The 15559-nt window shown below is 52.2% G+C and overlaps 1 protein-coding gene across 1 annotated transcript; it reads right to left on the bottom strand.

The window, feature by feature from the left end:
- Positions 1–5575: 5575 nt before the first annotated feature.
- Positions 5576–10575, bottom strand: Tekt4 (tektin 4). The gene is made up of 6 exons (XM_021149400.2): positions 9903–10575; positions 8352–8422; positions 7901–8044; positions 7298–7520; positions 6428–6582; positions 5576–5846 (listed from the first exon to the last, which is right to left on the bottom strand). Exons 1-6 carry the CDS (start codon positions 10434–10436, stop codon positions 5630–5632), a joined length of 1344 nt encoding a protein of 447 aa, XP_021005059.1. The 5' UTR covers positions 10437–10575; the 3' UTR covers positions 5576–5629.
- Positions 10576–15559: the final 4984 nt, after the last annotated feature.

The following is a 15559-nucleotide window of genomic DNA, read 5'->3' on the forward strand; positions in this document are numbered from 1 at the left end:
CCCTCCCCAGATCACCTACCACTTCCTGTTTCTCTCTCAGAGTGATGCTGCCTTCTGGTCAGCTCTGGATACGGCTCTTTCCCCCATTGCCTTTCATGTTGCCTGGCACCTGTATCTTCCTTGGTCTATCCAAGACCAATAGGTTGAGGCTGGCTCCACAGAGCTGGGCAGAGTGCTGTAAGAGGTGCTCCACCCAGCATAGGCCACCTGCGTCAGGCTCTTCACAGCCTGACTGGGCCTTTGCACCCTGTGGAGTACTGTAGCTCAGACCACCCACCACCCCCTCTGCTACAGGAAACTGAACTTGCTACTTGTCTTGGATAGTGAGACTCACAAGACAGGGCTTGGTGAGGAGGCTGGTATAGGGGATCCAAGCTAGGGCCACCACGCTGCAGCCGGCAAGCTGAGCTACTGACTCACTGGTCACTGTGTCTAGCTGGTCACAGTGGGCAGAAGGAGCTCTGCAGAGAAGCATTCAGTCTTTCTGTGTGATATCCTTCCTCCACCCATAATGATACCCCAATCATCCAGGCAGAGGTTTGAACCCCTGAGCTACCCTAGTAGGAGTGACTTATGGGGGTGTTCCAACAATCCTTGGTGATCCAAGATCAAACCCACATAGGACTCCCTTATCCCCGCTCAGTCCCTGAAGACAACACACACTACCCCAAGGGCTGAGTGTCCCTGAGCCAAGCTACTTGTTGGGGGAGGCACATAGCTAGTGTGCAGTGGTAGCCTAGCCTCATCCTGTAGCTTGGTGTAGCTGGGGTCAAGCCACATTCCTGGCTCCCCTTAAGAGCATCTACTCGGCTGGCCAGGAAGAAGACAGGAGGTGAGGAAGAGACCCAGAATGTGTATCTCTGATAACTCTTGAGTGCTAGCTGCAGGTGAGCGAGCACAGGCTGGTGGAAGCTAAGGGCAGCCATGACTGCTGGCTACTGATGACAGCTCACACCAGCTCGGCACCTAGTGGACGCAGAGGCCCCTCTGGGGGCAGCTGCTGTCACCCATTGTCAGCTACAGTGACTCAGTCAGAGGAGGTGTGAAGACAGAGCCCTAGTGACTGAATCCCTTGTGTCAGGCCCTGCAGCCCCCCTTCCTGGAGCATCTCTGCTTGACCTGGCTGATGAAAGCAGAAGAGAATTCTCCCTGAAAGAAGTAAGTAGCTAGTGCCAGGGCTGGAGCCTTCTCTGTGGTCTCCTAGGAAAGATGGCACCCTAGGTCTGAGCATTGGTTTCTGGAATAAATGGGCTTTCACAGCAACTCAGCAGGACCAGGTGCAACCCCTGTAGCAGAAAAGACAGTGACATCAGTGAGGGATAGTACTGGCCCCAGTCACCTCTAGCCCCCAGAGTCCCTCTCACTGTGACACCCACAGTGGTCCCTAAGAAGATATGCCCTCCGATGGGGTAACCTGGGACTCTCCCAGTGGGTAAAGCGTGTAGGAGAAGGGCCTTTCCAGGAGTTGAAGGCTAGGGAGCAGTATGGGGTTTTCAAGTCTCTATCTGCTGGGGCGTGGGGGGCAGGGCTGTCTCTCTGGTCAGGGGACAGACTTATGTGTCTATGGATGCTGAGCAGAGGGGTCAGCATTCAGGGTGACTCAGTGAACAGGACATCGAGTCTCAGGCCAGAAATAGCTCTGGCTGAGAGCAGCCACCAGCATCACCGTGACGACAGGGTGTCATGGCCCCCAGCGGTAGATGTCCTGCTGTGCCACGGAAAAACTATGCACACGCTTTGCTGTCCCTTGCCCAGACGCCTGCAAAGGCTTGCTCTCTATGGTACAGCACTGGGAGCCTGGAAGCTTGTGCCAGAGAGGGCAGCTGGGGTGCCCAGGCATCAGAGACTCAGCAACTTAACACTCTATGAATCACACCCTCCCCCTCCTTTTCCCTCCCCCCATAGAGGTGATCAGTAGTCCAGGAAAGTGCTGGGGTAACTTAGCAGAGATAACTTGGTGAGCATCAGAAGTTTGTCCAGGCCCCCAGTTCAGGGCATGGACTAAGTGACAGGAGGAGGGGTCCGAGGCCACGTGCACAAAGACAGACCCCACAGCAGCCAGTTCAAGGCAGAATGGGTAATAGATCCATAGTTAGAGCCATAGGATCAATTCTTGGTTTCCAAGAGAGTGACCATGTGGTCCAGACAGGTGGCTCACTAGGCAAGGAGACCTGGGTGGTTGGAGGGAAGCTGAGGGGCAACCCAGGTAAGGCAGGGCAGCCTGTATCCAGGCTCAGCCATTCAGTGTTCTAGATGGAACACAGAGTTGACTCTGAGACACTGGGATCCCTTGATGGTCACATGGGGCTGGGGAAGCTGGCCATGGCCCTTTCTTTCCACTTCTTCTCCAACAGGTCAGTGCCCGCCTGCTGTGGAATCCTCTCCTTCAGCCATAACAGTTCTTAGCATTGCCAACAGAGAAGCTGTGAGCGCTTATGTATGACCCTCACAATTGGAGCTGCTGACTTTCCTCATCAAAGTAGAGGGTGGGAGGGTTCCACACTCCTCACCAGTGATCTCAGCCCTTCCTTCCTACCCCTTCGTGTCAGCTGTGTGCAGTCTCAGTGGCTCTGGAGATGTTAGAGTATACAGAACATCAGGGTTACCTTGGGGATGGAGTGGTGTGAGGTGGCAGCTGTGCAGGGGTGAGATGGTTCAGTGATGCAGCTGTTGGGGTGAGGGTGTGCCCAGGTGGCTGTAAGTAACCCCTCACCCATGTTCTGTAGGTAAAGCCATTTAACATACTCATTGCCTTGACAAGCTAGAACTGGGTGGATCCATACTTTCATCTGTGGTTGGTGCCCTATACAGGGGTGGGGGGACGCAGCAGAGAGAGGGTAGGGTGGGGAGAGGGGAGAAAGTGTCCTCCAAACCTCCAGGAAAAGTTCAAGCAATCCAACACTTGTCCCATAGACATCCCTGGACAGCACAGCCCTTGGGATAGCACCTGTGTTTCCTCTTTCAACTTTAAACCGTGGGCCCAGATGGGGCAGATGGCGTTACATGGCAGTCTCCTTAGCTTGGACATGACCACTGCTATCTAGAATCACTCAGCCTGAGACTCTTGAGATCCAGCCTATGGGCTGACTCTCGGAGGGGGAAGTCTCAGAGGTCCTCATGGCAAACTGCCGTCCTCCAGAGGAGGTAGAGTTTGGCTGGGGTGGTGTTGGGGGATCTTTGGGTTTTTGAGAGCTATCCATGCTGCTGGTGGGACACTTTAGTGGTGCAGTTGCCCATCAGCTGCCCAAGGAAACTCCAGATGGTATAGCTGCCTTAGGGTCCCGACAGGCAAACTCACCGACCGGCTCACTAAACTGGACTTGGCGAGATCCCTTTCTTTGGCCGGTCAGTGCCTGCACCCATCTGGACTGACTGAGTCTTCTCATGAAAGGTCATGTGGTAGAATGACACCCCAAGGCAGACAGACGGCCCTCCTGCTCGCTGTGGTAGCTTGGAATCCTTGCTCTGTTATCTCTCTCTGCCTGGGACATGGAGTCAGAGGGGTTCTCCTGGAGCAAGCTACAGGGATCTCCAGCAAAGAAGTAACTGCTTGTGTCTGGATGGTCTCACGGTGGCAGCAGCTTCCTCATTACCTTGTGGTCACCAGCTTCACCTGAAGAAATCAGACCCTAGGGCTAAGGCTCACCTGCCATGGCCCAGGTGTCTGAGGCCACAGGTGGGGGGTTTATTTCCTAGCTCTTTGGGGTGTGAGCATGAGGGGCCAGAGGCCCTCCTCACCTTGCTTTCTCCAGTTATAAAATGGCAGGGCCCGCCGTGGTGGGGTAACACATGGCATACTTAAAAGAGCGACCAGCTGCCCTGCCCTCAAGCCTGTGCACCATCCCACTGCTAGACCACCATCCTCGGGGAGTCAGAGGCGGCCTGCCTGTTCTGCTGATGGGAGCAAACAGAACAGCCTCGATGGAGACTGAGAGGCCGCCTCACCTCTCAATCATCCAGGAAGCTCAGATTGATCCTCTTCCTGGATGGTTTCTACTTCCCTGGGAGAGGCCAGGGGTGAGTGACTGCTGAGGGTAGGGGAAAGGAAAGGAGGTTTTGAGAGTGCACAAGTGGGCACAGCAAGAAGGCCTTGCCACCACCCACAGCTGCAGGGAAGCACTTCTCCCAGACCTGGGACAGAACCCACTGTACCACTCCAAGGCAAGCAGTGAGGGTTCTGTGGCCCCCACCCACCACACCCCAGCTCTGGAGCTCCTGGGCAGCTCGAGTGCCCTTCAGCCTCTGCTCCTAGCCTCCCACCTATAAGGTATCGGGGTGCAGGCCCACAGGTGTTATGTACCCCTGAACCTATCCTATAGCAGCAGTGCCCGGGGCACATTTTTAACGGCACCCCAAAGAGCATGCACATCTTTCTGGCTGTCACTGTGGTGACCAACAATGGTTACAAGTGGCATGGTTTCCGTGGTGATGTGTCCTCTGAATAGTGTAATGAAGGGAGGACCCGATGTCTCACCCACCCCTGACTGCAGAGGCTGAAGAGAAAGGATAAAGGCTATGGCAACGAAGGCCCGGGACTGGGGTTGTCTGGCAGGTAGGTGCTGGTGGCAGGGTCCTAGGCTGACCTTTCTGTCTGAACTGGGCCACTCTTTCAGGGACCACACACCTTCTCAGGAAGCTGATAAGACCCCACTGCACACACATCCTCCCAAGGGAACCAAGGACAATGTGTCCAGGGACTTGAGGAGCCTGGTCCAGGTAAACTCCAGAGTGGATAAGAAACCACCTGGCTCCATCAGCCCGATATGGCTACATTCTCCCCTGGCCCAGGACTAGCACCGTGGTGTCTGCTGTGAAATCCAGGCTGCCACCTCCAGGAAGCCCTGCCTGTCCTCAATTGTCCCCACACAGCTGTCCCGCATCCCTCTCCAGGCTTTGATTTCTAGGAACACTCTGATGTCTGCAAAACCCCCTCTCCAGATGTTGATCCGCAAGGAGCATGGGGACACGTGGCAATTTCCCCTGGAGCAGATATCACCAAACAGGGGAGCAGGGGCCAGAATGGGATCCGGTGTCTATCTATGTGTGGGTAGCTTGTGGTGGTGGCAGCATGTAACTCCCCTCCCTTCCCCCAACAGTCCAGACAAGAAACAAGTCCCCCTACCCCTGAGTCACAGTCACAGGGTTTAACACCCCTCCTGGCTGCATCCTGGGAGCCCTGGGCAGTGAGTGGTGCTGAGTTGGGTGGGGATAATTGGGTGTGATTGGGGTTGGGTTCAGCCTGGATAATTTCTCTGAGTGGGGCTGACTGCAGGAGAGCCGTTGTCGTCAAAGGGGGGTGAGCCAAGCCTCAGGCCTGGGAGATAAAAGGGAGACAGAACAATGCACTATGCCCAACAGACACACAAGTCCCTCAAACTGCTGGTGACATAGGAGAAACCAGGCTTGGTGGGGCTCTAAGAGGGGCTGTGGGGGAGTACCTGGCCTCACCTGGACAGACCATTTCCCCTGAAGTGTGGAAGATGATAGGCTCTTGGACAAAGCCTGGCTGTGTCAGTTCTGAAATACCTGTCCAACCGACAGCCTCTTCACCCTGCACCACGCCACTCTAGGCGGAAAACTAAAGAGCTCTTTATTTGAATGAAGCAGTGAGGCCAGGTGCCAGCCCCAGTCACTGGTAGCCAGCTAGCTGGAGGACACTGGGGTAGCGGTTGCGATGGGTCATACACTTCTGGCGGTCGATGAAGAGGCTGTTGATCTTGACTGCGATGTCCTTCTCCAGACACATGCGTGAATCCTCCAGGTTCCGTAGTGCCTGCTCCGCATCCTGAAGCTTCTCCTTTAACGCTCTGAGGGACATGTTCAACTCCTCCACCTCACTCAGCAACCTGCAAGGAAAGGAACAGTAAGCTGGGGGAGAGACAAAAGAAAGGGCAGTGACGCTACAGAGGATCCCAACAGGCTTACACGGGCCCCACCAAAGTGGCCAGTGTTGCAAAAATTCCTGGGAACTTGCATGGGTTAAAAAAGACCCTCGTTTCCAGTCCAAAGAGGGCCTCCCTCAGCTATGCTGGAGCAGGGAAAGGGAGTCTTGAAACACTGCCACCTTGTGGCAAAAATAAGCAATGGCATCCTGAAAACTGATTTCTAGAACAAAATTACGGTAGAGGAAGAAGGAAGAAGACAGATGCTTATGCTTAGAAGGGCATACTGGAATTGCCCTGCCCTGAGGCCTCATGAATCTTAGGTTCTTCCAGGAAGGCAAAACATCCAAGAGTGTGGCACAGGATCCTGTGTTGTTTCTGACACTCAAAACCCCTCCAGAACCCTCCCCCACAAGCCCTATGTCTGCTCATATGTAGGACTGATCCTGCAGGAGGGGCTCATGGTAGCCTCAAGTGCTGAGGAAGACTAAAGGGCCTCAAGGATGACCCCAGCCTTCCAGGGCTGCTCAAACAGCAAGCAGTACCTGAACTGGGCGTTGTCCCGGCACAACTCCACATTGGGCCGGTGTGAACGCTGGTAAAGGCGAGTCTGGGCCACACGCAGAGGGGCCTCCTTGTCCTTGATGGCCTGCTTCAAGGCTGCAATCTGGTGTTCCTGGTCTGTGATCTCCGTCAGGGTCTGTAAGGGCAGTATGTGAACCGGAGGCTGCCTCAAATCTGGAGCAAACAGGACACCTGCCTATCCTAACCCAGCACGTGGGATGGGCTGAACCAGTTGCTACTTTGTCTCCCAGCCTTGACAAGACACTCTGAGTCCTCCGCCTGTGTCCAGGGGCAGCCCTGTACAAGGCTCTCAGCGGGTCTCATGAGTCGGGGCAGTCTGTTTGCTCTCTAATGCTGGCTACAAAAGTCAGGTCTTAGAGGCTAGATAGGCCACAACGGGAATTTAGAAGCAGGACCCCAAAACCATTCTATGCTCCCATACTATCTTCTTCCCAACCTCATAGCACACAGCTCCTGCTGGTCAGCCTTCTGCAGTGGAGGTGCCAGAAGGTCACTCCCAAAAACTGCTTTTACATCAAATCAGAGAATCTACAGAAGTGTATGGATGTCTGCTTCAGGATGAGCTGGTCACAGAAGGACTCTTGAAGCCAAGTGGTGACTTAAGCAAAGGGGATAGCAACCCTGGTCCCTGTGGATAAGGGAACCCAAGTCCTAGGCAAGGGATGGGCGTGGCTTGAGTGGGACCCAGTGGGCGTTCCGAGGATGAGAAGGAGATGTGCACAGATGTGAGTAGGTGTACCCTAAGCATGGGATGGGCTCGCTGGTAGGCGTGTCCTGATGTGCTTAAACAAGTGGGCGTGTCCAAAGGCGGGCGAGCCCTGCGGTCCCACCTTTCCAAGGTGGTACTGCAGCTTCTGGAGTGCGTCGTCCAGCTCTTGGCAGCGGTTTGAGAAAGCCGAGTTCACTGCATTGCACTGTAGCCGCAGGTCCTCGGCTGTATCCCGCAAGATGCAGTCAATTAACTTCCGCAGGTTAACCGAGGCTAGCCGCTCGCGCTCGGCTCGAAGCAGGTTGTCTTGATTGAACTTGGCCCACGTCTCGGGCGTGGAAGCACTGAGGGTGGAAGTTGCGGCCTGGTCAGGGTGTAGCCACACAGAGACTCCCGCACTGTCCGCGATCCCCAGTGTACCCCGTATTCCTCCCTCACACAGATATACCGAGGTTCTCCCATGCCTCTAGAGACCCTTTGCTTGCCCTCTACTGGCCACGAGCAGAAACGCTTTCCAGGCCACCCACAGGGCACCAGCCCTGTGTGAATTGTGGGTGCCCTTACTTGAGTAAGGGGCTTTCCAGTTAGTCCACCCCAGCAACAGACAGAGATTCCCCAGGAGAGCTGGGACAGGTCCTCGTGGGGCAGGAGTCCTTCCTCCGATTTTGGAAGTAGAGCCAAGAGAGTGGCAGGGACAAACAGGATACAGAGCCTAGAATCCTACCTCTCCTCGAACTTGCTGGAATGCGGATAGAACTGCACCTGGGTGCTCTCATTGGTGTATCGCGAGCAGGTATCGTCAATGTTGTAGACTTCCACTTTGTCTGACCAGTTCATCTCACACGACTCCTTATGCTCCCTGTTCAGACTGGAGGGTGTGGGGGAGGGGAGGGGTTTAGGGCTCAATGTGTGCCAGGGAGCCCTGGGAAGCAGGCCCCATTTCAGCTCCAGTTTGTGCTCAGACAGCCTTCCATGGCCAGCAGTGCCCAGGTTCCAGAGCAAAAGTGGAGATGGTTGTATTCGCTGAACAGAGCCTGCATTCCACTAGCTAAGATTTGGAAGCCTTCTGACCTCTCAGCCACAGCGTCAGGTCCCTACCTGTCCTGCCTCCACCTCAGACCAGCCTTGGGGACAGAGTTCAGCCCTCGGGTCCCTCAGGGGCTGCTGTGACCCACCGTATCTGGCCCACGGCTTGTCCCATCGTCCTCTTCAGGAGTTCCTGGATGTTCCTGATCAGCTCGGTTTCCTGGAGATGAGACCAGTCCTCTCTGAGTGACCCTGCTCAGAGACTCAGGGACTCAGCAGGAGCCAAGGCATGGACCTCATCAGCATTGACTTTTGCCTTAATCTCTGCCCCCCCTCCACCCCCAGAAAAAGGTTCAGCCCTTGTGTGCGACGTTCATTCCGGGTAGTTTTAGCATGTTGCAAGTGTCTCCTCTAAGGGTGTCTTTTTGCTGTTGGGTCACCTAAGACATCTGTCCAGACTCTGGGATCACCCCCAAACCCCCCCAGTTTACTGAGGAGCATACCAGCCTTATATCAGGCTCTATACTGCCTCTGAGGAACTCAAGCCCACAGGACATCAGATGCCCTCTGTCTGCCCACTTCCCACCAAAAATAGGTAGGAAACTCTAAGTTTCCACTTTACCCCAACATTTTCTGAGTGCCAGGATTATTTTGTGCTCAAGCCCACATGGGCCATGATCTCCAGTGCCCAGTGTCCTCGGTCCCCCTCCCATCTCTGCACCCACTGGCAGAAGTGGGCAAGGCCTAGGGGTAGGACAGGAGTTCTCTGAGGCCCCAGCCTGGTGGTTTATTCCCCAGCTCCATCATTCATCCTTGCCCATGGGCCTAAGGCTACCACAGGAGGCGCCAGCTCTGAGGAATTCCCAGTTGTGTGGCACCCAGGCTGAGTGGCCCCATAATCACACAAGGCTCCCCAAAGCAAGCTGTGCTGGGGTTTGAGGGAAAGGTACCTGATGAAGGGAGGGGGAGGTGGCAGGGTTTGTTTTCGGTTCAGTTTGGGTTTTGGTGTTTGTTTAAGAGTCTCATATGTAGTCCAGGCTGGCCTGGAGCTCATGGTCCTTCCTCAGTTTCCCTGACGCTGGGATTATAAGTGTATACTAGGAGAACATTGAAGCTGAGGCTCTGGGGTTCTGGGAGCTCTGGGGAGAGAGAGCAGATGTCATGGGCATCCACAAGCCCTCTATACATGTAACACTGGCTGGCCCGGCTTTCTACCCTGAACACCAATAGCACTGCAAGGAGCATGCATGGTGGTATGGGGGAGCCTTTGGCTTAGCCAAAAACAAAACAACCTCAGCCAGAAGATTGCAGCACATGCCTTTAATCCCAGCAGTTGGGAGGCAGAGGCAGGTAAATCTCCTTCCTAGTTTGAGGCCAGCTTTGGTCTACAGAGTGAGTTCCAGGACAGACAGAGATACACAGAGAAAGCCTGACTTGAAAAACAGACAAACAAAAAAGCCCAAAGCCCACCACCACCGACAACAAAAATCCCCTCAGAGTCAGACTTAACATCTTTGAAATCTTGTGGGCTGGAAGGAATCCCACAAGAGAGAAAGTTACTTGGGTGTGGTAGAAATCCCACTATCCGAAGGATCAGGAGTCCTGCATGGGCACAGTGCTATGTGAACCCTGAGGCCCTGTGCTATCTCTATGAGAGCCAGAGCCTGCCTCCCACGCTGAGCCTGAGCCACTGGTTGCACCTTCAGTAGCTCCACCTCCACATAGTCTCGGACAAGGTCTGGGTGCTGGCGGCGTTCTCGGCACTGCAGGTTGTCAGTAGCAATGGAATAGGGCACGGAGGTGGCATCCAAGGCGCGCTGTAGTCGCAGCTTCTGGGCCATCATCAGGTCCGTCTCGGAAGACAGCTCGTCTATCTCTCGCTGCAGCTCTGACTTCCAGCAATGCATGTCCTCCAGGCGCTCTCCCACCTTTCTTGTGGAGTCAAGTTGCGTGCGCTGGGCCAGTGCCCCAGTCTCGGCTGCCAGCTGCCCGCTCTCATGCCGCTGCCGCTCAGAGTGGTCTCGGTCTGCGAAGGCCTGGTGGTAGCGGGCATAAGAGTTCTGAAACCACTCATCCATCAGGTATTTGGCTGTGCGGAAGCCAGCGGTGGCCAGACCCGAGGACGTGTAGGCGCCAGTATTGCAGGCCACATCATATTCTTTGCGCGGAAGCTCACAGACATCTATTGACTGTGGGGCCGGCTCCTTGGTCAGGAGCACGCCGGTTTGGGCCATGGTGCCCACTGCCTGGCTAAGCAGGAAGGGAGGCGGAATGAAGAGAGGGTCACTGGGCAATTGTCCGGGCACGATCAGTGGAGCAGTACTGGTCACTCTGTCCCAAGCAAGGTTCCTAGTTGCCTAAGGAACATTGTATACACCAACTGCCTCCTGTTGCTGAGCAACAGGGTCATTCAAGGGGGAGGAACAGAACTGCCCTCTTAAAGGGCCAAGCAGTGTCTGGGAACATAGCTTGTAAAAGGTAAAAATGTTTGCCTCGCAAGAACATGAGTTTGTTTCCAAGAACACAGGTGGGGGGCTGGGGGGGGGATGGGTGTGGTGGCACATTGTGGTGGCAATCCCTGCACTGGGACGGCAGAAACATTAATCTGTGGTGTTCACAGGCCAACCAGCCCAACTGTATTTGACGAGTGAAAGACCTTGTTGAAAATAAGGTTGGCCAGGCATAGTGGCAAATACTTCTAATGCCAGCACTCAGGAGGCAGAGACAAGTGGAGTTCTCTGATTTCAAGGATAGCCCTGTCTACATAGTGAGTTCCAGCTTGGTCTGGGCTAATAGTGAAGAAGTATTAAAAAAGTATAGCAAAGTAAAAACAAAATTCGAGGCTTTTGGGCCCAGGCTTGGGAGTGTAGCCTTTGTGGCTTAGTGCTCCAAGTACTGGTCATAAAACAGATAGCGACATTCCTCCACCTACCCGCTTCCTGGGTTCAATTCAAAGAATGGCACCCTGACCATTACTGGAACCTGCAATGCAAATGTGCTATCTTTAGGGGCTCTTAGATTGTTAGGGGCTCTTAGAAACTGTCTTGAGAGATAACCTGACACTTGTGACTTTATACTTCCTTGTGACTCTTAACTGGTATTTTTGGTATTTTCCAACAACGCCCTCCCCACCTCCATGAATTGTGGTTTCTTCCTTTAAATACCCCCTTACTCAGCTACTCGGGGCGCCATGGTCCTCTACCCCTGCGTGGTGTATGACCATGGGCCCGAGAACGCTCTCGAATAAAAATCCTCTTGCAGTTGCAGCAAGATCGTTTCTTGTGGGTGATTTTGGGGTGTCGCCTCTCCTGAGTCAGAACGTGAGGGAGTCCTCACGTTGTGGGTCTTTCATTTGGTGCGTTGGCCGGGAAACGCGACCACCCCTCACACCCAAGAACCGACTTGGAGGTATGGGGATCCCCTTTTGTGTGTGTGCCGGCTGGTGTCTCTGTTTTGAGTGTCTGTTTTCTGAAACGAACATTGGAACATGTGCTTGTTGTGTTGGGTTGTTTGTGTCTTGTCCTATGTTTCTGAAGCATGGCGAAATCTGAGTTCGGATCCATCTTAGTTTATTGAATTTGTGTCTTGGTTTTCGGGTTGCGAGATCGTGGGTTCGAGTCCCACCTCGTGCCTTGGTTTTACACCTGGCAGAGTGAAATTTGTGTCTTGGTTTTCGGGTTGCGAGATCGTGGGTTCGAGTCCCACCTCGTGCCTTGGTTTTACACCTGGCAGAGTGAGGAACAAGTGTGCTTCTCTGGTTTTGGTCGTCTAGGTAGAAATGGATGCTGGTGTTTGTAGACGATGGGGTGATGGGGTCTGAAATGCGCGCGCGGTCGGTATTTGCAGCTGTCCTTTTGAGCCGTAAGGACTGGAGGACTGTGGTCGGCAGACGTGCTAGGAGGACCACAGGCTGTGGCCCCGGGGGACGCCCTGGGAGGTAAGGAGAGCCAGGGACGCCTGGCCGTCTCTGGATCGGTCAGAGGGACCGAGTTCTGTTGAAGCGGAAGCTTCCCCCTCCAAAATCGTCTAATTCTTTTGCCTGCTTGTGGAGGACAAAAAAGGGTCAAATGTGTCTGGATCTGTTGGTTTCTGTTTTATGTGTTTTTGTGTATGTGTTTAGAGCTATGTGAAAATCTAGAAAAGCAAAGGTAATTCTCATAGGTGCTTTATACCCTGACTAGAGATAGTTTACACCTGAGATGTGAGAGAATGGGTTTTGAGAAAAAGCAGTACTCTCCGACTATCTGGGGATAATTTGGTAAAAAAATAAAATAAACAGTTTTAATTGGTCTTTGGAGCCCTGCACCTGTAGTTAGGAATCTAGTGTGGCTAGAGAAGCCCTGCTAGGAGCTGATTATAAACGCTGCTCTTATAGGGACCAGCAGCTTCTCAAGTTCTACAAAAATCTCTGTGCTTATGATAATTGGATTCATCAGGTGACAAGGTGCTCCTCTCTTGAAATTACAGCTAGAAAAATTAAGAATTTTGTTTGGTTTAAATGAGCAAATGTATGCAGCCATTTCATTTTTGTATAGTTTCAAAAGTATAAATATGTTTTATATGTCTTGGTTATAGATTAGTGGCTCATAAGTTATTAGTTATGATTAAAAATTTGTAACATTGGTAACAAAAAGTTGACTTAAAACTGGTAACTCTGGGTTAGAGTAATTTAGAACTACAACATGCAGCATGAGACAATCCATGGGAACAGGTCTCTAAAGATACGCCTAAATTGAGTAATATTCTATGTAATTCTTATCCTAGAAATCCGATTTATAAAAGATAAGATTTAGGGTAGTGTCTTTTTGAAATATTGGCGGCTACACCTTCTTGTGTTTGTGTGCAGGAACAGGCCACCAAAATTTGTAGCAAGTAATGTTTTTGGAGTTCATTTTTAAAGAAAAAATAGATTGTTTTCACTGTTAAAATTTGGTTTTGCTTCTCAAAATTGTGGTTGTACTCTTATGTTACAAGAGAAATTAAAGGTTTCTCCCAAATCGCAGCCACCAGCCAATTCGGCTCCTCCAAAATCTATGAAGCCTCCTGAGTGGCCTAGTCCACAACCTTCCCCTTATCCACAGCCTCAACCCCAGCTGCCGAGGGAACCCTAAACCCCTCGGGGTGTCGAGAGGCGGACCGCTGCGGGTACATGGAACTGCAGAGCACAGAGTCCGGGCGGACTCTGGTGGACCCGCCCAAACTTTAACCCTTCAGTACTGGTCATTTTCCTCTGCTGGTATTTATAACTGGAGAACTAACCACCCCCTTTCTCAGGATCCCCAATGCCTCACAGGGTTGGTAGAGTTCCTTATGTTTTCTTATCAGCCTACTTGAGATGATTGTCAACAGCTGTTGCAGATGCTCTTAACAACCGAAGAGCTAGAGAGAATTCTGTTAGAGGCTAGAAAAATAGCCCGGGAGCCAATGGGTGGTCTACACAGCTACAAAATGAGATCGACATGGGATTCCTTTTGACTCGCCCCAGTTGCGACTGCGACATGGCTGAAGGTAAGGAGAGCTTGAAAATCTAACGCCAGGCTCTGGTCTCCAAGGTGCCTCAAGATGGGCCCACTAATTTGGCTAAGGTAAGAGGTAATGCAGGGGCCGATCGAACCTCCCTCAATGTTCCTTGAAAGGCTTATGGAAGCCTTCAGGCAGCTCACTCCCTTTGATCTTACCTAGGAAGCCTAGAAGGCCTCAGTGGCCTGGCCGGCCTTCATAAGGCAGTTGGCTCCCGATATCAGAAAGAAACTTCAGAGATTAGAAGGTGTATTATGAGAGGGAGACAGTTATGTGATTAGTGAAAGAGGCAGAGAAAGTGTGTGTGAGAGAGAGAGAGGCGGGAGGCAGAAGAAAGAGAAAACAGGAGGGATCTTAGACAAGAGAGAAATTTGACTAGAATCTTGGCCGCAGTGATAGGAGAGAAAGAAAAAGACAGGATCTAGACAGGAAACCTGGGCAACTGAAGACTGAGCATCAGCTAAAAAGACTCAGCTGTGTCAGACTGAAGTTACTTACTTGAGATACACCCTTCGAGACGGGAAGTAGTGGCTAACTACGCCAAGGCAAGTAAGAAAATTCTTGGGTACTGCTGGCTTCTACAGACTCTAGACACCTGGGTTGGCGACCTTAGCTTCCCATTGTACCTCCTAACCAAGGAAGGGGAAGTGTTTGTGTGGATCCCAGATCACCTGAAAGCCTTTAGAGAAATAAAACAGGCCCTACTGATGGCCAGCCTTTGCCTGACCTAACCAAGCCTTTCACTCTTTATGTGGAAGAGAGATCAGGGGTCACCAGAGGAGTCCTTTCTCAGACTTTGGGACTTTGAAAAAGGCCAGTGGCTTACCTATCCAAGAAGTTACACCCTATTGCCAGCGGGTGATTTTCTTGCCTGAAAGCTATTGCTGCCATAATCTGCTTGTCAAGGATGCTGATAAGCTCACTCTGGGACAGTAACTAGCTGTAATGGCATCCCACGCTCTTGAAAGCATTATCCAAAAGCCCCCTGACTGATGGATGACTACCAATGCTCCTGTGACACATCAGAACTTTTTGTTGACTGAACGAGTGACCTTCGCTTCATTCCACCTGCTGTCCCACTGCGTGAGACTGCACCTACTCATCACTGTGCTGAGAAACTGGTACTTGAAATGATCTGAAGGATAAGATCAGCCTTGGCCTGAGGGTTCGAGCTGGTACACTGATGACAGTAGCCTCGAGGTTAAAGGTAAGCAGAAGGCGGGGACAGCAGTAAGGTGGTGGACAGAAAGCAAGTGATCTAGGCCAGCAGCCTCCCTGAAGGGACGTCGGCCCAGAAAGCTGAACTTGTGATTTTGAAACAAGGTCCATAAATGGCAAAAGAAAAGTCTACACTGACAGCAGGTATGCTTTTGCCACTGTACGGAGCAATATACAGACAAAGAGGGCTGTTGACATCTGCAGAGAAAGACCTAAGATGCTGTGGCTAAAGAAAATCAGATAGCAGATCTAACTGCCAAACAGGTGACTCAAGGAGCAATGATCCTGGCAGTCAAGGAGCCTAAAGATTATTATGACATCAGAGAGACCAGCTTTAGATACACTCCTGAGCACTATCAAGTTATGGACAGTATTTGACTTGGCCTGGGGGCCAAGAAATTCAAAGGTGTGGTTAGGTCCTTTCACTACTATGTTATAGGACTCTTTGACTTGGCAGAAGAAATAGCCAAAAGCTGCAAGGCCTGTGCTATGATGAGGTAGAATTTCTAAAAGAAATCTTCCCAAGGTAATGGACCTGCCTTTGTTGACCAGGTAAATCAGGGACTGGCCAAGATATTAGAGATCGGTTAGAAGTTACATTGTGCATGCAGGCCCAAAG

Source organism: Mus caroli, unplaced genomic scaffold, assembly GCF_978045245.1.
Source record: "Mus caroli unplaced genomic scaffold, Mus_caroli_1 scaffold_18, whole genome shotgun sequence".
NCBI lineage: Eukaryota > Metazoa > Chordata > Mammalia > Rodentia > Muridae > Mus > Mus caroli.